General features: G+C 45.6%; 1 protein-coding gene across 1 annotated transcript; it reads left to right on the top strand.

The window, feature by feature from the left end:
• On the top strand, positions 1 to 27,800 carry LOC134861330 (forkhead box protein O3-like). The gene is made up of 2 exons (XM_063878443.1): positions 1 to 1,236; positions 25,498 to 27,800. Exons 1-2 carry the CDS (start codon positions 748 to 750, stop codon positions 27,211 to 27,213), a joined length of 2,205 nt encoding a protein of 734 aa, XP_063734513.1. The 5' UTR covers positions 1 to 747; the 3' UTR covers positions 27,214 to 27,800.
• Positions 27,801 to 27,974: the final 174 nt, after the last annotated feature.

The raw sequence follows: 27,974 nt of genomic DNA, 5'->3' as shown, positions 1-27,974 counted from the left end.
GAGGAGGTGTGATAAAGGACTCTTTTATCAACCTGACAAGTGGATACGAAATTTGATCGCTGGACTATATTTTTCTTTATATTTTCAGACTGGGGATTTATCGATTCGTCACATGCGCACGCCTCTTCATTATAATTGCAGACAGTTGGGTGCTGTTCAGGCTGAATGGACTTGAATGTGTAGCTGCCAGCCTAATCCGTGCAGACTGGAAGATTTAATAATTCACGGTAATCACGCATTATCGCCTCAGTGGATGCACTCAACACAGCTCTGGTGATTTCTCCCTCTCTTTCCCCATTCTTCCTGTTGTGTCGTGGAGGATTTATCGACGACTGCTCGGCAAATATAACGCTTATCTGAAATATCATCTGTTGCTGCAACTGGATTGAAAAACCCCCATGACTGGCTCTGACACGCGTTTCAGATAGACTGCCTTGGGATGGACTGTTAAATAAGAAGCATTTTATTCCCCGTTTTTTACTTCAGGTAAAATGGACGAGAAATTATTATTACTTTTATTACTTCTCTTATCTCTACACGCGAGGCAGTGATTCTGCTTGTATTCATCATGATCCTTTTACTCCGTTGGATTGCCTCTTATTGATTCAGAGTGTAAACTCAATACATTACAAGACGAATTTCAACGTGAAGTGAAAGCCTGCTGAGGACAGTTGGATACGGGGGTCGCGGAGGTATTTCCCTCCCTTGTTCTTTATTTGATTTATTCCATTTTAAACTGAAGGGTAAATGTTGATGATGGAGGACGACGAATTGGACGCTCATCAGGTTGATTCGGATTTCGAGCCGCAAAGCCGGCCTCGCTCGTGCACCTGGCCGCTGCCTTGCCCGGAGGACTTCCCCGGAGGCAACGAGGTCAGCGGGGGTCTTCCACTGGTCAACATCAAGGTAGAACAAGAAGACGTCCCGGCTTGCATAGCGGGGCTCGTAGGCGGAACGCCGGGAGAGCTAAAGCATCCAGCCGGTGCCCCAGCACCCACAGGCGCGACGCACCCATGCCTGGTTGGCGCGGCGCTGGATGTGACCGGACCGCTGCGCAAAGCCAAATCCTCGCGGCGGAACGCGTGGGGGAACCAGTCCTACGCTGATCTCATTACCCGCGCCATTGAGAGCACCCCAGAAAAGAGACTAACGCTGTCACAGATATACGACTGGATGGTCCGTTATGTGCCCTATTTCAAGGATAAGGGCGACAGCAATAGCTCAGCTGGCTGGAAGGTAAGGAGTAAAACACATGACGTAGATTTGATGTGTTAATCACAGAGTGTCTAGTAGAATTATCGTTAAGCCATTATGATTTTTTTTCACCCCTTTGCCATACACATGTCACCATGGGATTCAGTGTAGGTTACGCATGAATGGTGCCATGCGTTATCTTGTCTTAGTTCATTAATGCCGTCAGTCATTGTAGTAGAGCATCGATGGCAGAATGTAATAGACTGGAGAGTAGTCACTTGCTGTGCATGTGTAACAAGGCTTTGGTCATCTCAGATCAGCTCATGATGGGCAACAGCGTCCGTTGCAGTGCATGAAATCCTTACACCATAACAGCACAGCATTTGCAAATGATTAATTGCCATATCTGCTGCGAACAAATTAGGCAGTTATAGAATGTACATTTAACACAAATATTCTTATCAGTTTAAAAACACATCAGTAGTGGGACACTCAGTAGTAGGAAGTCACAGGTCGGCTGTCCACAGTGTAAATATTCAGAAGGGTGTTCAATTGACCACAGTCAACCACGACTGTCTGTCTGGCTAAGAGCCTAGAATAACCTCCTGGACATTTGCCCATGTTATCAGCCTCTGCTCCCAGCCTCATCTTGTTTCTATTCATTATGGCCATCTGAGGACAGGGAGAAGGGGCAGGGAGATCAGCAGGGCAGCAGTGCATGTCCTCATGTTGCACCTTTGCTGAGCTGAGACCTTAGTGTCTCTATGGTCGCTATTTGCAGATGCCTCGTCTGTCATCAGAATCTTGTTTTACTCAAGCGAAACAAATAAACAGGACTTTACATTATTGCATAGACTGTTGATGCTGATAGCAAAAATGAAATTCTTAGTTCCTGAGTTATAGAGTTGGCAGATCACATCATTTTTCCCTTCTCAGAACTTTTAATATCATAGATCAAAGACCAAAATAATAGGATCGGTCCAACATGGTGCATATTTTTGGCCTTTCCAAAGACATCAAGGTAAAACTTGTTGCTGTTGCAAACATACTTTATCTCACAGCTTGGCATTGAGCCCTAATCTGAAGCACTTGACTGACACATTTGAATCCTTTCCGTTAAAGTGAACTCTCCTAAGGTGTGCCTCCAGGTCTGTTTCATTAGCCCAGCAGTTGCACCAAGAATCTTCAACCACATGGCCACTTTATCTTTAGTGCCAAAATCCTAGTTTGCTATTTATGAAACGGCAAATTAGGGGGGGGTTAAGCGTGGCAGCCTGAGGTCCAGGGCTATTTAAGGCCACAGGCGAGACATGGGGCCCATTCCAGGTAATGACGGGGCATTAGGTAAGTCGTTTAAAGCAGGCAGCCATAATGTCAGTAACAGGACTGACCTGGTTTTGGTTAGAGACAGAATTGTGATGTAAACATACACTTAGGAATCACATGTGTAACTTGCTTACTGGAACCAAACAAACTGCATATGGAAATGTTCATCCAGCAGCATGCGTGCATGTACAGTGAAACCCTCATTTCTGATGCAACTGCCTACCTTGGCTCCTGCAATAAATGTGTTCAACTTTTAATTGAACTTGGTTCATCAAATGAGACACCCATTTTAATTTGCAGGACTTGGAATACATAATGAAGCCCTTTGGGAGTGTGACAAAATGTGCATGTAGCTATTTCATGAAGCTTGGTAGGAATAGAGGGCGTGGACACACAAACATCTCTTTTATAAGAGATTAACAGTCGGATAGCATGTAAAGTCAGCTAAAAAAAGCAAGTTTGACGGGGTATATATAAAAAGATGTTCAGATTAAATCCATGAGCCCAGGACCCTAAATTACCCCACCTCCCCCCAACACAGGTGCTCTACTCTCACAACAATCATATCAGGCCATTCTATTTGACAGCAGCATTTGGGAGTTGGAAAACATTACTTGTATAATTCACTACATTTTCATCTCAATCAGAAATATAACGCACGAGCAAAGCATTTGATGCAAACCAGTGTGTATTTATTTTGTTGTTGTGGCAGGCAAAGGGAGAAATAAAAAGATAAAAGAATTGTTGGTAAGCTGATGATGAAACGAAATGAAATTAAGTGGTATAGCTTGGCAGTTTGCGTAGGAGGCGGGCAGGCAGGGGGTTGGGGTTGATGGCTTGGTGCTAGACAGCCGGTACACCTAGATAGTGCCATTAAGCTCCTATAAATACCTAATGGCTTCTGATTTCTAGGAAAGACGCGGTATTCTGAGGTCATGGCTTTCTAATCACCTCCCCATGGAAGGAAGTATACATTGGACTTGTGAACCCTAGGATACCTTTTTACCATCACAGCACTGTAGATGTAAGGCAAGTTTACAAGCCTTTATTTCCCAGTGTTCTTAAACTAGAAGCTGATCCAACATTTGATTGATGCTGTGAAGTTAGTGATTGTTTTTAAAGGCCCATATTTTTATATCTTTCTGGCTAATTATATCTAAAAATATCTACTCATACATGTGGATATATACTGCATTTGTGCGCGGGCGAAGCACATGTCGATTGCAACAAAGCATCAGGGTTGGGAGTGTTGTGTGCTTCTTTGTGGGGGCTAGTGCAGGGGGAGGGGCTGTCTACTTCTTTAGACATGTGTGTTTGGGCCCGCTGATTGGTCTGACAGCATGTCACTGCAGAGAATGCTGCGTAGTCTCGCTCTTGACTTCATAATGCCTCTAATGGTGGGGTTTTAAGGCAACTTGGTGCAGGGAATGCCCTGTAGGCGCCTAGAAGTTCATTAACTTCAAGGGGGTTAGATGCTGCCATTGTTACGCTCAGGGGGGTTTCTTTTTTGTGTATGTCCGTGTGGGAAGTTATGGGATAAAGGAATCCATAATTCACTTATGCTTTCATGCATTATGTTTATTTAAATAGGAATAGATGATGCACATCTAAGATATCCTCACATGATGTTTTCAGCAATTGCAACTACAGTGCAACAGTGAAGTGTGTGTCTGTTTCTACCCGCTTTATTGTACCACACGTAGTTTCCCCTGCGTGTGTTTACAGGGCTTTTTCTGGGGATTGGGCAGTTGGATGCCAGGGGATTGCGCAGCAGGTCGGCAAAAGCTAGTCAGGCAGTCACTCAGACACTTTAATCTATGACAACTAGACTGTTATTTAGAAAGTGTACTTTGGTAGTGCAGTGTGCAGGGTCAGCAGGGCAAAAGGTCATAGGTCAGAAATCTGATAAAATCGAACTAAATAAAATGTTAGTGACAAATATGGGACATACTGCAGAGAAGAGGGGAGGACAGTGCGTGAGGAAAGAAAGGGATGTGAAAGAAAAGATGTATCCCTAGGTAGGTAAAGTCTAATCACATAAAATAATCACATAACCCCTGTCTTCATAGGTAGTAGTTTTTATAACAGAGCCGGATCATATCACTTTATCTAATTGATTTATAGGTAAGAAGACAGACAGAGTCTCGTAATCCTGTCACTATGCACGGGCTACGGCAGCTGCAGTGGAGAAACACTTGTCAAATGTGAGGGATATGAATGTCAAATCGCTGCAGCAGAGAGCGTGTTTGACAGAAGCTTAGCATGAAGTGGAAAGACTTGAAACTGTGTGTGTGTGTGTGTGTGTGTGTGTGTGTGTGTGTGTGTGTGTGTGTGTGTGTGTGTGTGTGTGTGTGTGTGTGTGTGTGTGTGTGTGTGTGTGTGTGTGTGTGTGTGTGTGTGTGTGTGTGTGTGTGTGTGTGTGTGTGTGTGTGTGTGTGTGTGTGTGTGTGTGTGTGGAAATACATGCTTGTGTTGCTTGTTGATGGTTGGGGAGTCTGGAGAGACTGGAAAGTATCCTAGACTTCAGCTGATTCATATTTTATCCTCCGTTTTGGCTCAGGGGAGCAGAGTAATTTAAGAGTGCGACAGACACACATTCACACACTCAGAAAATGAGAGCATATGATGCATGCTGGACAGATTTATGGTCCAGGATTATGAGCACCTTACATCTCCCCTTGGCTCGTGCAGCCGTAGCCAGGTTGGGTTCATGCTGTATATTCGGGTTGTGCTGGGTTTCTGATGCCAAGAAGCCCGGTCTCACCACTCTCTCCCTTTTGCAGCCGCCAGGCAGCCGTGGCAGTTCATTTATCACTGAAAATGATTAATGTACATGCAAATTACCAAAGCATGGGCACACATTCAAATATGCAAGACAGCAATCAGGAGACACTAATATGAAAAACAATATCATTTTGCCTTAGATATTACTTTGCTCTATCATATCATTTTATCAGGCAGACACCGCTGTTATCTCCTCTTTTATCTCCCCGCCTTTCTCTCTCAATCCATCCATCTAATAGACATTCCATACATTTTTACTGTCTTAGCAGTCTTTGGCACAAGGGCCAATTGAGGTGAGGAGTCTTTCTCAAGAGAGCTTTGGCATCAGTCTCCTGCCAGTAATCTAGACTGCCTTAAGCAGTGGGCCTCCTCTCATCTAAGAGAAATCTCATATCTCACATTATCTCCGAGATAATGGGATAACAATGCTGTATTTTCCTCAGCTCGACTCCTCTCAGCTACTGGGTCTTTTGGAGCAGAATATAGGATGAGACCGTCAAGTTCCCAATTTGACAGGGTTGAATCATTTGGATGCTCTTCTCAGCCGAACTGAACTTCAGCTGTTGAAGCATTTCTTACCATGCTTGTTACTCATGGCTCTGCACATTTATTTTTTTAGAGCCATTTAGTGACATTTCTCAGATTATTAAAGCCTCCTTTCACTTAATTTAGTTTCCATAAACTGAAGAGAATGATAATTTCTCATTCTTTTCCCATTGCACTATTTAGGGTGATGGTTTCCTCTATTCCCCTCTGGCTCATGCACACACACACACACACACACACACACACACACACACACACACACACACACACACACACACACACACACACACACACACACACACACACACACACACACACACACACACACACACACACACACACACACAGTCACATTTGCACAGAAATACACAACACACTTGTGCCTCCTCGAACCACCCATGGAGGAACACTCTGTTCTTGGGTGGGGTGAACCATTTATTTTGGGAGAGGAGGGGGCTGACCGAGAGCGGAAGCGAGTGTTTGCGGTGCTGTTTTGCTGTCTGATTTGTTTTGAAACCTGTCTGACTCGCGGCGATTGGCTCATTTGGAAGGCGTGGCTGTGTTTGGTAAGCGCCCGCGGATTTTTTGGCAAAACCGCTCACAGCTGCAGGGACAGAATGTGGTGTGTGTTTCTCTCTGAGGCTGTGTAAGGGATGTCATGGAGATGATGGGAAGGAGAGAGGGGGGGGGATTACACCAGTGCTGGGTGATTAGAACATCTCTTTTTATTTTCCATGTTAATGAAACTTGGTCTTCTCCTATTGATTGGTCTATACTGTATGTCTAGAGCTTGAGGCATACAGCAACAATGCCCACATTTCAATAAAATGAGAGTAAAAGTCCCTGTGTTCTCGCTAAGTTAACCATCAAGCCAGATCCTGTTGACACCAGTGCCCCTGTGACTTGTAGCCTTACTAATAAAAACTCCATGCATTGCTCATATTCTGCTAGTTTAGAGGGAACAATCACACATCTTTGTCAGCTGAGTTAATAGTAATATTACTTCCAGATTACATTGCTTCCAATAAAGCATTCTTTATTCATAAACATAAATCATTTACAAAATGACTAATAGGCCATAAATGACTCATAATGACTTGCTTGTTCCTTTTTTCTCAATTTCTAAATATAATTTGGTCATGAAAATGCCCATTGTCATCATGCCTGATCAGTACAGTAAGCTAAATGGACAGGATTCACACACATCAAGGGTTCTTTCTGCATTATGTATGTGAAATTTCTCAAATTCCGTCGAGTGTCGTGTAGAAGTAGCTTATTTTAATACAGAGAAAAGTCTGTCAGTTTCAATCTGATAGCAAGTTATTTTGTCCCAGGGAACTGTTATTTGTATTGCAAATGTTGTAAATGGCTTTGGATATTCACTACAGCGTGTGAATAAAATGTGTTAGACCTCGTGGTGCTTGAAATTTTGGTTTCCGTGTGTAGCAGCATGCTTGTTGCTCATCTGTGTCAATGTGCATAATGTGCGATTGCCGTCGTGTGTGTGAGTGGAGGTTTATGACTGCATTTCTCTCCCTTTTTCCCTGCATCAGTGTATGAATGTGTGTCTGGGTGTGCATGTGGGTGTGTTGGGGGGGGTTGATGGGCTCAGTGGGAGCCCGGGTCCCGGGGGAACAGCTCTCGTTAATAATTCAGACGAGGCTCATTATCAAGGCAGCGCAGATTTCTCCCTGATTCCACCTTAATTGCAGGCAGGCTGCTCCACTCAGGCAGGCGGTAGTCACGCTGGGTCGACTCTCTCTGTCTTTTTCTCCACAACTACAGGGCCTGCTCTGCTCCACTCTGTTCTCCTCTGCCTTCAGTACTCACCCCTATCACAGCAAGATGGCCTCAGGCTAGCCTTGTCCATGCTAGCGTACACCTTTAACAGCCGTAAAGCACTATGAAACATGCTATTTTCTTTGTACTTAAAGATGTGCCTCATATATTTCTGATTAGATGCAGACACGTGCACTGTTTGGGCATCACTATGGAATTTTTGGTGTTGTAGGCCAACAAAGACGTCATTTATTCCATGATTTGGTTGGTTGTAGGGATGAAATACCAGATTAATTAATCATATTTGTTGATCAGCAGAAAAATGTATTGATATTTCGTTAATCTAGGAATGTCTTTAGCCATTTTATCAGAGAAAAATACCAAAATATGTTATTTTCAGCCTCCCAGATGTTGCTTTTCTTGGTTAAATATAATAATAAATGTAATATTTTAGCATATTTCCTTCAAAGTCTTCTGAGTCTGTCAACGATTAAACATAAAATTAACGTTTATTGCTAAAGAAAGAATGGCAGCCCTTGTAGATTGTATGATTCATGGCTCATTATGACTGAAGCACGATTTGTGTTCTTGCAGATCCATCTCGAACATAAAGCCATATAATGCCTTATGATGATGCACACTACAGAAAGCCTAATGTGTTTTGCTGTGGGTATATGCTTTGTGATATATTATAATGGCAAGTTTATCCTTGAAATAGCCTATAGCATATTATCATACTGATGACACTATAGAACGTGTGTTGTCATGATTGATATTAGGCTACAATAATACTCCTCTTCACGATCATCTATTGGCTTATGTAATGTATCTTGTCTTCATAATTTACACTGACTGATGGGTTTCCATTCAATGAATTCACTGAAGCCCCACCGAGAGAGCTACATAATGGGCCTGATCTTGTCATACATGTATATGAATATTTCAAATAAGCCCATTGTAACTAGATGGGGCTTTAGATAAACAACACAGATGCTTCTTCCTCTTTGCTCTCGCTATAAGATGAAGTGTGCTCCAAGCTGTATTTCTCTCCCGGCCACAAAACTCGATTTCCACAAATCACGGTGCCCATATTTCCTAATTCAATTTTTCTCTTGGTCGGATATCTCTTCCTGTATGCAAGGGATTGATGGCCGTGCGCATGTGTGTAAATGTGTGTGTTTACTTGCAAGCATTTCTGTCCCTGTGAAAGAGATGATGTATGCACGGCTAAACGGTGTATTTCACAACGCTCCATCTCCGGACACTTCCTGGCAGCCACGCCCGGGTCTCTCGTTCCTGTCTGCCAGTCCATCAAGCCGCTGTCATGAGCCAAAGGATTGTGGGAGGGGAAAGGAGAGCGTACGAGAGGCCGTCTATCAGTTTACCTGAGCTTGGCGGTCCCGGCAAGTGATGGAGGGAGCCGGCTCACAAAAGAAAATGTAGTTAACGTTGACTGATCGGAGCAGGTAGATGGAAAACGAAGGAGGGCAGCGGAGGGGAGGAGTAGCGAGAGTTATGTTCAAGAGAAAGATGCTTGTTATGCTAATAGCTGGTGGATATGCTGCGGCTGTGCCATGCGTCCGCGGCTGATGGATGGATCTGTGGAGGTCACCTCGGGTAGTGGCTGGTCAGGAACCCCGCTGAGCTGTAATGTCTGCTCACCTGAGCTATTAAAAGCACTCTGACCTTGGGTAGAAATCACTGTACATGTATGGCTCTGCCTGGATGTGTGCATTTGTATGTGTTGAACAACCCATGTGTGAGCAAATCTGTGTGGGAGCCAGCATATGTGTGGGGAGGTTACAGGACTAGGGCGAGGTTGTTGGGTTATGAGGTGACCAGCTGGGGTTGAGGGGGGAAGGGGAGTCTGTGTTTTGAGGGGGAGATATGCTCAGACAGGGGGGTGAAATTCTCCCCAATTGGATTGGTATGTCACTGCCTTGAATCTGGGTCAGGACTCTGGGTCCGGTGTTTAGTATGCTGACCGTGTGAGGTCTGAACTCCGAGTCTGCTCATAGCCCGGAATGAACCCAACACGTCTGCCTCACTCTGTCTCCTCTCCCCCTTTCTCACTTTCTCTTGGACACTTTTTTTTCATCTCCGTCTCTTCCCAGTCTTTCTCCTTCGTTTTTTCTCTCTGTGCCCAGAGCCTTTTTCTATCCCCTCCCCTGTCTCTCTGCCTTTTTTCTTTCCATACCCAAGGCTTTTTTTCATACCCTTCTTCCTCGTGTTCTCTTTCTCACTGTCAGTCACTCACGGCCTTCTCTTCTCTCCTCACTTGTTCTATTTCACACTCTCAGTCCTCCTCACAAAGTAGCCTTTTTATCACTCATTTGCCTCTTCCCTCGCTCATTTCTCCTGCTCCTTTCATGTGCTTTTGAAATCCCCTTTTCATCTTTAGCGCTCCCTCTCTCTGTTGCCTGCTTTCCCTCACACACACATTATACACACACACACACACACACACACACACACACACACACACACACACACACACACACACACTGGCTCATTCAGTCATTCCTTTATTATCCCAAAACTAAAGTGATAAATGGCTCTCTTTCTTCTCCGTAAATGTCACTCGGGGAATTGTCTCTGCTCATTGATTGACTGGAGTAGAAGGATGGCCACACATGCACATGCGCCAGTCACTCAGACGTGCACACTGGCACAAAAGAGAAAAGCAGAAGAAGAAGAGGGAGCAGGGAAACAATCTATCATTAGAAGTGTAGCTTTGCTGGGACTGCAGCCGTCAGGGTTAACATCTGGCTCTCGCAGGTCCAGCTTTCACTCAGATGCTGATGCATTATTTCAAGAACTTGTAAGGTTGGTTTATAATGAAGCATCAATTCTCAACAGGACTTGGCATTCACGGGAGTGCTGGGAAACCGGGGCTCGACAAGGGATCAATCACAGTTAAACAATCTGAGCAGGCAGGCCGGCCCGTCTTGCCATTCTTTTCTTTCTAAAGTGACGTGACGCAGAATGCATAAGTGTTACTCCCAGTTTGATCATTTGTCTTTAGCATATCCTTAGTGTCAGGAAGAACTGGCCAAGGAAATGGGCAAGAGAGCTATTGTTCAGACCAGACAGTGTGCCACGTGTGTCAGTGAGTAGGGGTTAATATTGCTCAGTCATTTTCTTAATGTCTCATCAGCCTGCCTCAGGCACTACAGCTTGATAAAGGTCAAGACTACTGGTGGCTGCATGTCCTCTTCCCTTATTTCATTCTCTTCACTGCACAGCAGGGAGTAAAGGAAAGTCAGCGGCCAGCCCGCGACGATTCTGATCCACGTCTCTTCATTTTCCGAACCCGGATGAAGAGATTTAATAGGAAGACAGCAGGGAGAAGGGGCAGCCCACTCAGACAATGAAAACGGGATGAAAATATTAAACTGATAGAGAGACTGAGATAGAAAGACAAGGAGACGGACGTGAGGAAAATGGAGAGGCAGAGGAAAGAGAGCTGGAATAGTGGAGAGTAGATTATAGGGCATCCAAGCAGGACTGGAAGCCAGACTTGGCTGCACTTCAGCCACGCTCTGCACTTTTCAGCTCAAGTGTGCGTCCATTAGTGCACTCCCATTGCACTCAGAAAGCCGTGCACTCTGTGATGCAAAACACACGCGCATATGCACACAAATACAGTAAAGTTCTTATTTGCTGTTCATACATGGAGAAAAACCCCAGTACAGTTAGCTTACAGTAGCTCTACCCTCACACAAATTTACCCAAAAAGCTACACTGACCCAGTCTTGCACCTGTCTCAATCTCACTCTCACTTTCTCTCACTCAAACACACACACACACATACACACACACACACACACACACACACACACAAACGATCCCTTCACTAGCCACCAGATTGCTTCCCGTCAAAATAAATAATTAAATGCGTGCAATAACAGCTTCCGAAAAAAGATCCCTCAATTAGTGCAAAATGGATAAATGGCGTAGGGTAGGATCTGCAGGGGGGTGGGGAGTGGTATTTCGGGAACACACACACACACACACACACACACACACACACACACACACACACACACACACACACACACACACACACACACACACACACACACACACACACACACACACACACACACACACACACACACACACACACATACACACAATCTATTACATAAGGCAAATCATGACCCAAGAAGGTTTTTACGTGGTTGTGCAAGGGTAATTTGCCCCCTCCCCTTTAGCAATCAGCTTAGCAAAGTCTTTTCTCAAATCCTTACAAGTGATCCATGCCCAAAGAGCGGCCGGGGAGAGATCTAAATGAGAGCCACGGAGGTGCAAGAGGGTCAAGGCTGTGTGTGATTGGCGGAGCTTTCTTTGTACATTTTCAGTGCTGTGTTATCTGGAACCGGGATTATGAAGATGTTGTAATTCATGCAAGGGATTCTGTATGTGTGTTTGTGAGAAAAAGATACAAGGATAGACGTTGATGGGCTTATTATTGTACCTGTTTATGATTAGGGAGTGGAAACTATAGTTTGGAGCTTTTCACCTCGTTTGACCATGAAGATCATTAAATACGTTGGAATGCCAAATCCTCTGGTGGATATAAAAGTAATCCATCTATTATGTTCATTATTAGATTATTGTTTAGTGCATGAATGAAGAAAATATAAGGACAAAGCCCTTATGCAAGCATCCAAAAACGGGGTCATTTGTACCACTTTTTAGAAGGCTTCAATGGCCTTTTTTGCCCTGAAGCTACCCCTCCATCCACTGTTGCACCTGATGGGTCATGTGTTCCTTGGGCAAACGCTCACATGCAAGTTTCATTTTTGGCTCCACACAATCTAAAACCTGTTAAACAGAGCTGGCATCTGTCCAGAAAGCAGGGCATTTTCTAAACTACTCACTCACTGCAGGTGCCAAAACCAAGCTCACAAATGTTTCACTGGGACAAATATATTAGCGAACGGGCCTAATCTGTGTTTGATAAATGCTACGACAGTACAGCAAACAGATGGATCCCTGAACATACTGAGTAAGCAAACTATAGGGAGTATTAGCACTTGTGCTAACACAACTATCTCTGTGGAAGCTGTTCTGTTTGTTAAATGTCAGGCATGTTTGATTGTGGTATTCAGCAGCACAGGTCACAGCGCAGATCAGAGGGATCACCCTGACTAAAGAGAGGGAGTTGGGGAAGGGAATGATGGAGAAACGCTGACGGTCATGTGGTGCACGGTTGACTGTGGACATGAAGCATACTGATACAAATTGTCAGATGAATAGATGGATTGATGGGCAAATGTACAAAGGAATAAGCTGATGGTTGAAGGAGTAAAGGCTTGGCACGAGCAGCTTGCAGGGGATGAAGTGCTGAGACAGACTGCGTAAGGAAGCACGTGAAAAGAGCTTTTGTCTCACATGTGTAGAACAGTTGTTTCACCTTGCTGCGGTAAAGAGTAGGTCAACTTGCAATGATGCTCAGTACGAGGGAGAAGAGGGCCTGTGCGATGCAGAGTGGGTGAAAATGGAAGCAATGGGCTGAAATGGAAAGATGTAAGCGGAGAGGAGAAGCAGGATGGATAAATCTGGAGCTGGGGAAATGAAAAGCTGCAACGCACTGTGCTTAAGTGAGGCCATGGCTTGAGAGATATGGGGAGGGACAGAGAGGGTCAATCAGATATGCAGGGTGAAAGGGGGTTAGATGGATGCAGGGAGGGAGAGTGACAGAGGGGAGAAAAATGACAGAGGAGGGGGGTCTTCGTGGTGGGGCGATTGCGTGACTGAGAGGAAAGTGCACTGCTGTGTGTGTAATGCTCTCAAGACGGATATTAAGACGCGCGGCCCGACTCACACAGTCACTGCCCCTCTCTCCCCCTTTCCTCCTTTACTCTCCTCCTTTCTGCTCCCTCTCTCACTCCCTTCACGTCCACTAATGATCCCCGCGTCCTGCCACACTGCCAGGCTGAGTGATGCCCGCTGACAGTCGCACTCAGGCGGAAAAGGCTGCACCCCCCTTCCAGGAGTGCTGTGACACACACACACACACACACACACACACACACACACACACACACACACACACACACACACACACACACACACACACACACACACACACACACACAAATAACATACAGAAGTGTAGCACTCTCTCCCATACATGTAACAGCTCCATGCAAAGCTGGTGACAGGTGTGTGTGTGTGTGTGTGTGTGTGTGTGTGTGTGTGTGTGTGTGTGTGTGTGTGTGTATGTAACCATCACATAACCCATCCGCTGTGCTCACAGTCACGCACTTACTGTAAATATGCCTCCATCCAGCTGCATCTGTCCTCAGGAATTTTTATGTGATGGATAGACTTGGGCTATCGAGGTAATCACAGGGTACAGCTAGCTCGATAATGATGCTACCAGTCTGTATTTTGGCCCGTGAGCTTGATGACAAATGTATTAGTGAAAGCGGCGATGATGAGAATGAGAAGACAGTTGAAAATTGATTTTGAAGTTTTGCCTTTTGCAGAGATATGCAAGGCTACATGGAACTGGTATCATTTTGTCTCTGCAGGTACAGCATCAACGTGGAAGATTTGATGTATACTGCATATGAAATCCACTTTATTTTAAAATTCAGATGACAGAATTACCCCAAAGGATGATAAATGCACTGTAGCATCCTGTTGACAGCAGAGTACAATCTTGAACTCCTATATCACAGAAAGCATTGCCAAAGCAGTCCCTTCCAAAAGGTTAATTTCCCTCTCAGTACCTCCACTGGTTTCCCTCTATTACGCCTACAGTGTGTTGGCACGAAAGGCAGTTAGATGGGGGATAAGAGTGGGAGGGGGAGGGAGAGTGAAAGCAGCTTGTTGTGCTGCGGCTAGTTTTCAAGTCTGTGTGGCCTAAAATGCATGGGGCAATCCTAGGGAATGGACATTTGTAGGTAAGTAATAGAAGTAATAACAACTTTACTACTAAATAACTATTTTATTCTCTATATATTTAAAGTACTTGATATATATTTGTTATGTTCGAGCTTACTTTTTTATATCACCTTTAGCTGATTTTGAGGGAAGAATACAGATTAGTTGAAAACATCTCAAGAAAATGCTCTATTTAGTGTTAAACAAATCATTTTGCATACATTAATGTAAGGTTGCATGAGCAGTAAGTAAATGATTTGGCATAGATAACAGAATTATGTTGAAGATTTGATCATTTTCAAGTTTATTTTGAGGAAACTAGGTTTAAACTCTAATAAATAGTCAACAAAAAGTCAAAAAGTTTCAATGGCCAACATGTAGATTCTGCAGTTTCATAATGTCCTAAAACAAAAGTTCATTTTGAGGGGAAGTGCATGTTGAGCATTGTATTACGTGATGCACATTAGTGTCACGCGTCAAATTTAGCTGCACATAATGGTGTCATAGTTGTCTTAGCCTTTGCCACCTAAATCCTGTCTCCTCATTTACTCCCCTCTCTCCATTCCTATACTTTTTTCCATGAGGCACCTTCCACTTTCCCGCCCTAATCCAACCGATCCCCGCATAGGCGCCGATCCTTACTGCCGAGGCGAGATTAGGAATTAGGTCACAGCATCTCACTCCTCTAATTAGATGCTGTGAGTGTTTGCATCTGCGTGTGTGTGTGTGTGTGTGTGTGTGTGTGTGTGTGTGTGTGTGTGTGTGTGTGTGTGTGTGTGTGTGCGTGTGTGTGTGTGCGTGCGTGTGTGTGTGTGTGTGTGTGTGTGTGTGTGTGTGTGTGTGTGTGTGTGTGTGTGTGTGTGTGTGTGTGTATATGCGTCTGCACGCTGAATGCACTTAATCCGTAGGTGGCCTCTATGTTAATGGAGAGTGCATGGAGGACGCGTTAACCCGCATTTCTGTGTTCCTCCACATGTTATCAAAATGTGTCTGACGTCAGTACCTGGAATGACGACGATGAGGAGGATGCCGTGGTAAAATGTATCCCAGGGGTGAGGGAAGAGGTCAGATTCAGCTATAAAAGATGCATGTGAAGCATTACTATTTTCAAAGAACAAGCTCCAGTGGAGAGAGCGCCTTGGCCTATACACGCCCCGCCATATCAACCAGTTTAGGATCTCTTCACCTTGCTCTTCAGAGCCCTGTGGATTTGTTCCATCCTCTTTCTGAGATGTTTCCACGCAGGGGGCAAGGAACGACATACCTGGTTCTGCAGTTTTAATGTCGACTTGTGTTTTTTGTTTATCTCTGGATATGTGTTTTAACATGACCAAGAAATTGATGTGTTCCTGCATGAGTTATTTTTGTTTTAGAAACAGAAATCTACTGCTCAGTGGGAGGTGTGCAAAGGGCAAGGGGGTAAACAAGCAGCATGCACTTGGAAGAGGGAGGTTGAGAAAGAGGGATCATAGAGATTTTTTTTATGTGTGTGTGTGCAGGCATGCAGGATTGAGGGTGTGTGCGTGAGAGAGAGTAGCGCGGGGCTAGTCTTAATTAAGTTTTCAGGAGGATCTTAAAAGGTCATGGCATGCCTCTGCACACCCTCACCGCCGCCCCGCCAAAAGTTCACTTTCCCCCTTCTTCCTCTCCCTCCCTCACCCCGCCGATGCAACTATCCAGTCATCAGCCCCCCATCTGTGCACATTAGCCATTCATGAACACACTCATTAGGGTGGGAGTTTGAAGCGATTGTGTTCACTAGTCTGCGGCTGGAGCGTGGCGATTAATATTTCAGCGTCTCCCGTCGAGGAGCTGAGAGCAAGTTTGGCCCTCTTAGGCTAAAGAGAGAGAGAGAGAGAGAGAGAGCTTCACCCATCCCCTTTCTTCCCAACGCCCCCCCCCTCGCCCCTCTCTCAGACAACTTACATTGCATTGGCCCCCTATTTCTATTTATTGCACACACACACACAACATGATCTGGATACATGTTCCCCCCCCCCCCCCCACACACACACACACACACACAAGACCCTAACTCAAACTGACTTAATTGGGCTCTTTTTGTTTCAGAAAACGGAGAAAGGAGGGATGGAGGAGGGGTAAATCCTGTCTTGTGTTGTCCCCCCCCCCCCCCCCCCCCATATCCTCATTCCTCTCAGTTTGACAGTAGTGTCTTTCACTTGCTATCTTGCATTTTCTCTCCTCATGAGCCCCCGATTAAGCTCTGGTTGGGGTAAGAGAGGTTTTAGGGGGGTGGTGAGTGGTTTTCTTAACCGTATATAACCTCACAGAGTTCATTCAGGCCCAATCAATACCGTCCCCTTGTTCATACTATACACTGGTACTTAAAGTATGAGAATTTGAGGCAGCCAGGAGCATCGTGGGTTATCAGGCAGTCAATAACACAGGCTCTGCTCCTGAATACAGATTTCACTTTGACCCCACAGCAGGAGTCGAGCTCGCTTCTCAATGATTTCACAAGCATCCTGTTTGGAGGTCATGTCCACACTAACGTGGATTCTTTTGAAACACATCTTTTTCTCTCTAGATGAGATCTGAGCCGAGGCAGCGCTTTCGAGCACCAGTAGCCAATCTCTTTGAAAAGAAATAAAAATCTAGTTCTGTTTTCTGGAGTTCCTTTCCTTTTTTGTCAACCAAAGCAGTCATTTCTTCTCGTGCATGTAATTGTCATGTCATTTGTGAAATAAATTAAGCATTTATAATGGTTAGCAATTAAAGTAGAACTGCAGTACAAAATTAATGCCACTTTTGGGTGAAACTGTTGATACACAGTCAGATTTTTCCCAGTCTGTTCAAGTTTGTCAGGACTGTTTTGTTGATAAAAATAAATAAATAATCCACTACCTTACTTCATCTTATTTTTTAGTACATATTGGTTTTAAAATCCCTTTTTCTCTGTGTTTTTTCTTCCATCAAAATCAAAGTGAGAAACACCTGAAGTTGAAGATTTTCCTTCCAAGTGTTTGGATGATGCTCATCATTTGGTGTCTATTATCTAATGCTTTTGGGCTGCCACATTAAGACAATTAAAAAACATTTTATTGTGAAACCAATACATTTATTGACAGTTACATTTATTTAATACAACTTTAGTATCACGGGGACATTCGTTGGCTGAGATGAGGCGCCTTGGCTGTGTTTGCAAAAGCTTGTCAATCTTACAGGAGCGTGGTGTTCATAGCAGTCACAATCAAATTATTATTTTTAATCTGACAACACAAACTGAAGGATATGTCAATATGCAACCAAGCAGAGCTTCTGACTGTACTTTGGAATTTAAGTGTGTGTAACAAACTTTTAGAAAGCAATCTATAATGGCAAATGTAGTTTTAAAAAAAATCAAATTTGTATTCTTTACAATGGACATGGTACAGGAGAATATTGTTATCAGAAAGCAACTTCCAGTAGGCTTTTAATAGCTCCAAGGGCTATACAGAGGAACCATTGCTTTGTCGTGCACTTGAATGTTCAACAGAAAAATCATACAGTATGTACAGTGTGCCATAAGTATTTGGCTATACGGAGCTATTCTATTGTTTGAAAAATCGAGGCTGTAGCTGAAGGTCAAGGTTGGAAAGGAGGGGGCGCAGTTACAGAGGGAACTGCTTTCATGCAGCCTTAACTCCCTAAGAACCTAAGAGTGTAGCACTATTTCAAGCGGGCCCCCACATCCACGACTCTTTCTAACTCTCCTTTGTTCCCCCATCCTTCACCCACCTCTGCCCTCTCAACCCCCTCCTACGCATATACTCGACCCTCACTGCCAACTCCCCGCTTTTCATTCAGAGCATGCCATTCTTCATCTGTCCCCGTATAGGTGTGTGAATAAGTGGAAGTCTATGGGCTGTGCGTGAGTAAGTGGGAGTCTGCGGGCTGAAGTGCTGCATGTGGGTCTGCATTCATGGGAAGCAGCGGCTGGTGCGACGCACACTGATGGCTAATGAAGTTCCTCTGCACCTCATAGCCCTATTAAACCGCTGCCCCCTACCTCTACCCACTTCACCCCCCACCTCTCGCCTTGTTTCTCCCTGAGGGAGAGGGTTGGCAGGGAGCGAGCCGGCTGCTATGGCAACAACAAGGAACCCTCCCTCTCCCACAGGTCTCCTTAGCAACTGGTAGCTTGGCATTGCGGTAACGAGTGTGCCCGGTGTGCCAGGCTTTGTGTCATGTTGGCATGTGTGCGCAATGTACTTGTGTGACAGAGTGAGAGAGTGTGTGCATAGGTGTGTGTGTGGGGGGAAATGTTTGTTTGGTACAGTTTGCCAATTTCGGAGAGAGTTAAAATATGTGATGACAAAGAGATGTGGAGCGACGAGTTGGTGCTGAGCCAAGAAAAAATCCTGAAGCTTATTTTATTAAAACGTAACAAAAACTGGCACTTGACTGTCTTCTCTGTTTGGATGTGTGTGTGTGTGTGTGTGTGTGGGTGGGTGTGTGTGTTCTGCAGATGTGTGCTTGTTTCTGCATCTTTGTGCCTTATTTCTTTCTTTCCCGTGATTGTGGTCATTCTTCTCTGTAGTGTGAAAGCGAAACAATTAAAGGGACGATCTGATGAATTTTGCATGGCTGCGTATGAGTTTCCTGCTCTGCTGAAATTAAATTAAACGCTGAGAATGATGTTTATTAAAGTGTGATCAGAAGTGTGCACTGACCTTTAGAATGTGGGAAATGAGATTCTCATTGTTATGAATGAGATTATGTGGAGGCAAAGTGTGAAAAAAAAACCTGGGCCTGCATTGATTCCACCGACAGTTTCTTTGTATACAGCAGAGGGAGGTTTCAATATAATCAAATCCACACTGTGCCTGTTGGCTATTAAATGGGCTGATACACAAATATAGACACACAGGCGCTCGCATTAATGCAGATTGACTTGTGCACGCTTGCACATGCATATATCATGCAGATCTTGTAAAAATAGCTGTAAAAGCCTCTCCAGAAACGTGTTGGTGTTTAACAAAAAGCATGGCAGGCCCAGTGGAAAATGTTAGTTTGCTCCCTAGACGAGGTGTGAAGTGCGAGCAGGCGGCCGGCCCCACAGGTGGCCAAGCCCAAACACCTGTTGTGTGAATCCTCAGTGGGAGGGCGTGAGCTCTTCCTACCTTGCAGGTCCAAGTAGAAAACCACACCCATGTGCTCACACCCGTTCTGAGGCTCCCCCGTTTCGTGCGTGGGTGTCAGACGTGATGCCCAGATTGTGTCCCCTTTGCGCCCACCGGAAACACTCAGCTGTCCCTGGCATCAGGCGAACGGATTTTCCGATCCCCTGTCCGGGTCTCAGATGCTCCACTAATCTGTTAGCAGCTATTTTTACCCTCCAAAGCTGCAGCAGCCCTTCTCTATCCCACACCCTGCCCCCGATGCCAACCCTTCCCTTGGCGCCAGAGTGGGCACGGCTGATGACTCGCAAGCCATTGGATGCAATTAGTGCACAGTCAGGCAGGAATCCCCTACCAACTCCATTACACCCCTCTCCACAGCCACTTCCTGATCTGAGGCTACCAGACACACTACCACACACTTGCTTTCCATTTTAAACCTTTTTATAAATGGCACTCCTGCAGTGTTGTGGAATAATAGGGTCGAATACAGAGCACCTTTCACAGTGCTTGAATCGCTCTACTGTGCATACTCGGTCTATTCAAGTACAATCGCAGCCGAGGGAATTCACATTTGAATTGTACCTGTTCAGATTCGGCATTGAGATCAAGTGAAAGTTTTGGCCATAATAGGACAAATATTGGGGGAAAAGATTGAGTTAACCCGGTTCACTTAAGGCTCTAACTGTAATGATTCTTGAAGAAATCATAGCCTGAAGTTTTTGTCTCTTTCCTGTAAATCATATTTATCCAATAAGAAATTAGAAATGCTGCCAATCCTTGAGAGACCCCACAGTTATAAACTGAGGTACAATTCTTAATCCCAGGTTTATTTCTTCTCCAACAAGAGCTGTAATGTGCCTTGCATGCCAATGCAGTCGTGACCACTGCTGTGGAGGCGATGATGGCATGTGGCAGAGAAGTAACTGTTTCTCACCTCCTAATAAAAGAGACTCCTTTTTAATCTTTTCAATTTGATTGCATTCCAAAAACAGGCCCGTCTGCCCATCTGTCTCTCTTAAAGAAGCCTCCTAAAGGGATTTTAATCATCTGACTTCGGGCTTCACAGGCAAATGGCTACATCTCTCTTTTTCTCTCTCGCACACATATTCTCTTTCTCTCTCCCTCCCTCTCTCTCTTACACACATACACACACAAACAAACAATTTCCAATTTTCTTTCTTGTACTCACTGTCATAGTCTCACTTGTCTTCTCTCACTCTCTCATACACCATATCGTCTTGGCTCCATTGGGCCATATCTGTGCAGCCATTAGGCCCTTCAGTCCCTCTTCAAGTCCCCCTCAGACACACAAAACTCCCCAACCCTGTCCCTATTAATCCACATGGCTCTAAATTCTTTATTTCCCTTCAAAGGGACAACGCGAGCCGTGACATCAATCATGGAAAGCGAATATTTAGCCGGCGCTAATTTCCACCAATAGCCTGGAGACAGGCTTAGCTGACAAAACTCATTCCTGTGCTGAACAAAACTGCTTGTGTTGAATCCTCCCCCTCCCCCTAAACCCTCCTGCCTTCTGCACAGGCAAAAACAGCATCACAATAAACACAGTTAGTGCTTCTGTTACTCCCCCTTGATTTAGGCTTATCAAATGAATGTGCACCATAGAGGGATACCCTTTGACAATACATAATGGCTCCATTCTGCATGAAATGGTTTGGTAATACCAGTCGAGTGTGGCAAACGGCTTTACCCAGTGCCACTACAAGAACAGCTGCTGTGTTCTTAGCTGGGCAAGCGCACCACGCTGCTTCACCCTTGAGGTTGTTTGAATCGGGTGAGTGGTTTCTTTTTGCTGGTTCCCAGACCCCACTCACAGTCCTTTAGTTCGTCACTCAGTTCTGTTTGAATGAGTGCACATTCGCCACAAGATGGATCCTATAAACCATTTGACCTGTTTCCTCGCCTCTCTGTGTGTGAGCATGTATGTGAGCGGGAAAAACCCTGGTATGGGTTCTGATGGGGGGGCTAATGGAGGGGATGGGGGGCATTTTGAGGGCACCCCTTTGTGTGGCGTGGAAGGGCCTCTCTTACCTCCATATTCCCACCCTTTACCCCAAGGAGCCTCCACCTCCTGCCGTCCCCTCAAGCACATCTACCCCCATGCCAGTCAAGTTACCCAAGCTCAGCCATTGGGCCCGACATACAGACCCCTGCACATACAGACCCCTGCCCCCATACTCAAATACCCAATGATAATGCCTGACTGACATGAGAGGCAACAGAGGGACTCATTGGGAAACTAGCCAAAATGCACAAGTGCCACTGCACTTGTGTCACTGGCTTGTCACTAAACTGACAAGCCAATGGCAGTTAAAGATTGTTGAGGGAAAAGTGGGGATATTGCATATTGAGCACCCATATTGGCCTCTATAATAGAGCTGGGTCATGAAGGCAGACGGACTTTGATGTGTGCTAAGCCTCAGCCCTGATAGCCATTAAACTTCATTGATTACCAACATTAAAGGGGCCTCTCCAGTCCCTGAATCAAACTGAGTTTGCATGAGAGAAGGGAGGGGAAACAGTAGAACAATTGATTGGTATTTTAAGAGTTAGCAGCACCATATAGGTGGTTCTTTCAGAGATTCTTATCGATGAATCTGATCATCCATTAAAATTGGGCAATCATCAAGAAATTCCTGTCTGATTCTGTCTCCTTTCTTAAGCCATTAAAAGAAACCTCTCTGTACTAAGTCCACCTGTTATAGAAAAAAAATTGTCAACAAGTCAGATTTGTTCAAAAAGAGCCGAAGCTTTTAATCTGTGGACAAAGAGGGCTGTCCTGCGGCTTGTTGTCCGTTGTCTAAATATCTAAATCAGCTATAAGGATTTTTAGGTCTTAATGAGAGTTGAACCCAAGCTGATTGTTTTTCCTGCAACCAAGAGAACCTTGTTCACCTTAATTGGCTTGATTGGTCCATAAACTCTTCCCCTTATCCTCTTTAACTTTATGTCCAGGTTAACCCCTTTCAGCCTGATTGAGTTGTGTTTAGAGACTTAGATGAGGGTAAATGTCCCTGAAAACAAAACAAAGAAGTCAAACCTCTACTTATGACTCTGTCTGTTCTTCTCAGTATTATGGGACCATGCAATGCATCTCTCTGCATAAACCCAGCCAGCGGTTCATTCATTATTTAGAACCCTCTCCACTAGGCCCATTGTATTAAAGGGGTATGATTTGAATAGGAAGCAGCTTCCTGGACCCAGGCGTGTGATGTGTGTGTTCCTCTCTGTCATTGTATGTTTCTGTGGGCTTCATCCGTCTGCCTCAGCAAGCCAGGGGGCTGAAAGAGAATTTCCATTTTATGAATATTTAATACATAATAAAGTTTTCAATTTTATTCTATTCAACCCGCAGGGGCAGAAATGTGGCAAAGCCAACCCTCAAGGACAGAACACAGGGTAAAGGTAGTTGATTCGATGGAGGCATCAAAATTGTAGTTAACATTTTGAAAAAAAATCTACTAAAATATGCACACGCTAACATCAGGAATGGTTTAACCCTACATCCATAAGGGGTTTATAGCGTCCCTATTTCCCACATCTTCAACTTCCCTTATGCTGTACTACTATTGGATCATAGCATATCCGGCCTGCCCGCTGTGTCCGTGGTGACCTGGCATGGCTCTGTGTGAGACACCCAGCTGGGAGTGCCCCTGAATCAACTTGGGATTAGCCCAGGATTGTCTGGGATTACTCGGGGATGGAGGGGGATTAGCGGTGACTGCTTGTTTCGGGGGCGTGAGGGCCATAGGCTGGCCAAATTGCCCCTGACTCAGACTCATGGAACAGGAGGCGGACAGAACCACACCCACAGTGGAACACCTTGCAACCTGAGCTATTATTAGATCGTAAAACTCACAAACAGGATGACAAAGAATAACATGTGGTGGAAAACTACACGACAGGAAGCCAGCGTCTAGTGATGACGAGGATGATGATGCCGTGGCTGGCCGCAGTCTGAAATCTCTCAAATCTCTGTGGCAGGTGGATTCATCAGATAAAGAGGGTTTGGGATGATGACAAATCCTTCCAAGTTCAATGGGGCCGCTCGTCCCTCATACGGGGATAAATTGCGATTTGAATCAGACAGGTCACACAGAGTGGCAGCATGAAGTGGTTCAGCTCTCTAAAAGATGCCCCATTTACGACTGGCCGCTGTGGAAAGCTTACATATGTTTTAATTCAGGCATGTACAGGACTTGATGGGGATGATTTGGAGTGGTATGATGGGTGGATGATCCAGCCAGGGTGAGACGGGGAGTTGGTGCGGCACGTAGAGAAGCCGTCAGAAGCAGGGAGCGGGCATCCCCTGCGGACCTGCACTGCCGAGATGAAAGGCTGTTTAGTGTTGGAGCAGCAGCATCAAACAACCGCCTCCTCTTGCATCCTTTTCCCCCATCCCCCACTCTCCCTCCATCTCTCCATCTATTGACTCGCAACACAATATGATATAGTTCTGCAGTTGCACGTTTACCCGGTTGCCATGGCTACCCAATGCCGGAGGTGTCACAGCGAGATAACCCAAGGAGGCATTCACAGATCACCTGAATTCAGTTCGCCTCCCATTTATGTGTTCTCTGCCGCAATTTGATTTATTTGTTTCCCCGCCGTGCAATTCCGTGTGAATACAAATAATCCGCAACATAATGGAGATGGTAGAAGTACCCCTCAATCTGAAACAATCTTTTGTCCCAGTATATTCCCGAACCACGGGAGGTGCTTTTGATTTGATATTTTTCCTGCATGAGCGTCAAAAAGCCTCACGCACAACAAAGAGCAGAATTGCAACAACAGACTGTTGCACACCGGGAACCTTAAGCATTCAGCAACCCTTGAGATAAATGATAGTAAAATGATAATAAAAAGACACTATATCTTTCGAATTACTGAGTCAGTGACTGTAATGCCAGTGTAGAGGATAATGGGAAAGTAATTGGTGACACGCTGTATAATTGAAGGCACAGAGATTGAAAGCAGAAGTGGAAAATGACTGTTGTGTGCAAAGAGGTGTGTGAAATAAGAAAAATAGAAAATATGTAGTACTCCGTGACAAAGGAGAAAAAGCGATCATGATAAAGACAGAACAAGGGAAGGAAGGGAGATAGGGAGTGAAGGTAGCTGTCGGAAGGTGGGATACATCCATTAGCCTTCCTTGCTCCCGGCTCATTCTTCCAATACATCCCCCCATTCAACCTACGAGAGCAAAAGAGATAGGGCTGGCACTAAGCCAGACTGGCACCGACTTCAAACATACAGTACGCCCAACCACAGCAGCTTACATCAGCCCGGCTGAAAGGAGAAGTAGAGGAGGACAGATGGATTGATGGAAATGAAAGTGGGAGGATTGACGTACATAAGGAGTGTGTCTCATAATCGAGTCTCGGGTCGTTTCAGGTTGGTTGAGGTTGACAGGGTCGCGCTGGTGCCAGCTGCAGCTTTCCGTCATACATGTCTGTGTTTTTAAATGCACACCCAATTTTCTGACTCCAGTTGACAGTGATTGCATAGAGGGCTGTGCATACAATTCTGTGTGTTTTGTATATTTAATAATAGACGTGGAAGAGACCCGATAATTTGGCACATTTCTCTATGACTGAGCATGTAAAGACTGAATGATTTATAAGTATGTTTGTGTGCATTATTGATTTTTACGTTTGATGTCAAAAAATCCTATATTCCTCTGGAACATTTTATATGAATCTTATGCTAATGTGTCTTATTTGAAGTGCTTACCTCAGAAAAGTGCTTTATGTACAAATGATAAGTGATTTGTATTTAATTTGATCGCTCCCTCACTGTGTGTGTCTCTCTTATCTCTTTGCAGAACTCCATCCGTCACAACCTATCCCTCCACACACGTTTTATCAGGGTACAGAATGAGGGAACAGGGAAGAGTTCTTGGTGGATGCTGAACCCGGATGGAGGGAAGATGGGCAAGTCTCCCCGCCGGCGAGCAGTCTCCATGGACAACAGCACCAAATACCTAAAGAGCAAAGGCCGCGTCCGAGGCAAAAGGGTTGGCCGTCCTGGGATAGGAGCGGGGTCTGTTGTCGTTGGGCTTCAGGGCTCCCCCGACCATGGCAGCCCACCCCGGAAAGGCCTCCCAGCAACTGGGGGTTCATGTGGGACAGACGGAGAGTTTGATGCTTGGACGGACCTCCATTCCAGGGCTAGTTCTTCAGCATCCACACTGAGCGGCCGTCTGTCACCCATCCTCGCAGAAGGAGAGCCAGAGGAACCAGAGGAGAGCGGCCTGTCCTGTTCCACCTCCCCCCATCTCTATCCCTCACCGACCAGTGCCCACTCTCCGTCCAGGGGGGCAGGAAATCTCTGTCCTCCACTCGAGCAGCTGCCCCAGCTAGCTAACTTGACAGGTGCCATCCGCCTGGATGAGCAACTGATGGAGGATAGTTACCATCATCATCACCCATCGCAACATCAGCAGCATTCAGCTGTTGGCAGGCATAAGCACCAAACCCCCGTCTACCACTACAGCTCGGGAGTGAAGGGTCAGAGCCCCTATGGTGCAGGCGTCTATGGTGCAACAGGCATGGGGATGCTACGCCACCACTCACCCATGCAGACCATTCAGGAGAACAAGCCGGCAAGTTTCTCTGGAACCATGCGGGCTTACTCCAGCACCAACGCCCTGCAGAGTCTGCTAACAGGAGTTCCAGCAAGGCAGCAGTACTGTTCCAAGGACATGATGCTGGGACAGGAGAGGGAAAGCCATCCTATGATGGGTCAAACGAGTAATGGAGTAGGCTCCAACCATCACAGCCACCACCCTGGCCCCCACAATGGCCACAGCCACAATGGACCTCATAATCACAGCTCTGCTCATAGCCATAACAGAACTCACAGCCATACGAGTAGTCATAACCACAACAATGTCACTAACCACAACCACAACTCACCTCACAGCCTCGCTCACAACGGTCACAACCTCAACCAGAGCCATAACCACACACCGCCCCGGGCTGTGGCCCTCACCCCCCGCGGAAACAGCAATCAGCTGCAGACCTACAACCACAAAGCCCCCTACCTGTACAGCCCCCCTTCACATGCCCACCTCCCGGCCACGACCACCCTCCCCCCAAACCCAGCAGGTATGCTCGGCATGCCCCAGGACTCCTGCCACTTGGCCACCGCCCCACACCCCCGTCACAACCATTACCCAGACCCACAACACCAAGGCATGACTAACGGACCATACCATCATGGCCAGGGGATTGGTAACGGTTGTGTTGGTAGCAACTACCATGGCTATCACCAACCTCTCCCCCACGAGAGACTACCAGCGGACCTGGACATTGACATGTTCCACGGTAGCTTGGACTGCGACGTGGAGTCCATCCTCCTCCATGACATTATGGACTCTGCGGAGGAGATGGACTTTAACTTTGACTGCTCCCTTGCCCAGGGGGTGGGCATCGGCATGGGTATGGGCATGGGTGTGACCATGGGCATGGGGATGGGGATGAGCGGTCTGACTGGTCCACAACAAGCCCACAGCAACCAGAGCTGGGTGCCTGGCTGAAGTCTATGACAACACATCCTTAACCCTTAATGAACTACCCTACCCATAAAGCACTGTGCTCAACTGTGACATTCCTGACTTGACACAGAGACTATAGGACCAACACTTTCCCCCCTTTGTTGTCTTGACAATTATTCTGTCACCCTACCCTCTTTTGATTTCCCTTCTCCCCCCTTCAGAGAACTAGTTCATGTCACGTTAGTTTTTTCTTCAGCTATACTGTGATGACAATCTCTCAGCTGTGCTTGCCCGACATCGCTTCTCATCTACCATGAGAACTGAACTCTCAATGCACTTTATTGCAAGTGGGTCACATCTCCCAGTGCAACGCGTTCTCAGAGCAGTGCAGGCAGAGCTTGACATGTTTTGTAAGGTGGCTGCAGCATTTGACGGCAACAAATGAGGAAATCACAAGCTCTGTTTATAAAGTGACACGTCTTGGCATTGAATTAAAATTGAACTCCTCTTCTCATACTCTTTCATTTGCAGAGGTGGTGACGACAATCTTTTTTTTTGTGTGTCTTTTAGATTCATATTTGCAAAACTGTATACGTTTCCTCTTCTTTATTTGAATCAGAATTCCTTTATTAGTCCCTCAGAGGGTGTGGGGGGGGGGGGGGGGGGGGCGGATTATGTCGTTACAGCAAAGAGACAATAATGGAGACATGGCATCCATATTTAAAATCAAATAATAATTACACATTCCAAGTGAGATAAGTCGCAGCATTATAAAAGTATCAAGTATACAAATATAATATACC

This window comes from Eleginops maclovinus, chromosome 3, assembly GCF_036324505.1.
Source record: "Eleginops maclovinus isolate JMC-PN-2008 ecotype Puerto Natales chromosome 3, JC_Emac_rtc_rv5, whole genome shotgun sequence".
In the NCBI taxonomy this organism is placed as follows: domain Eukaryota; kingdom Metazoa; phylum Chordata; class Actinopteri; order Perciformes; family Eleginopidae; genus Eleginops; species Eleginops maclovinus.
The sequence above is the reverse complement of the archived record's forward strand: the minus strand, read 5'-3'. Positions and strand labels throughout refer to the sequence as shown.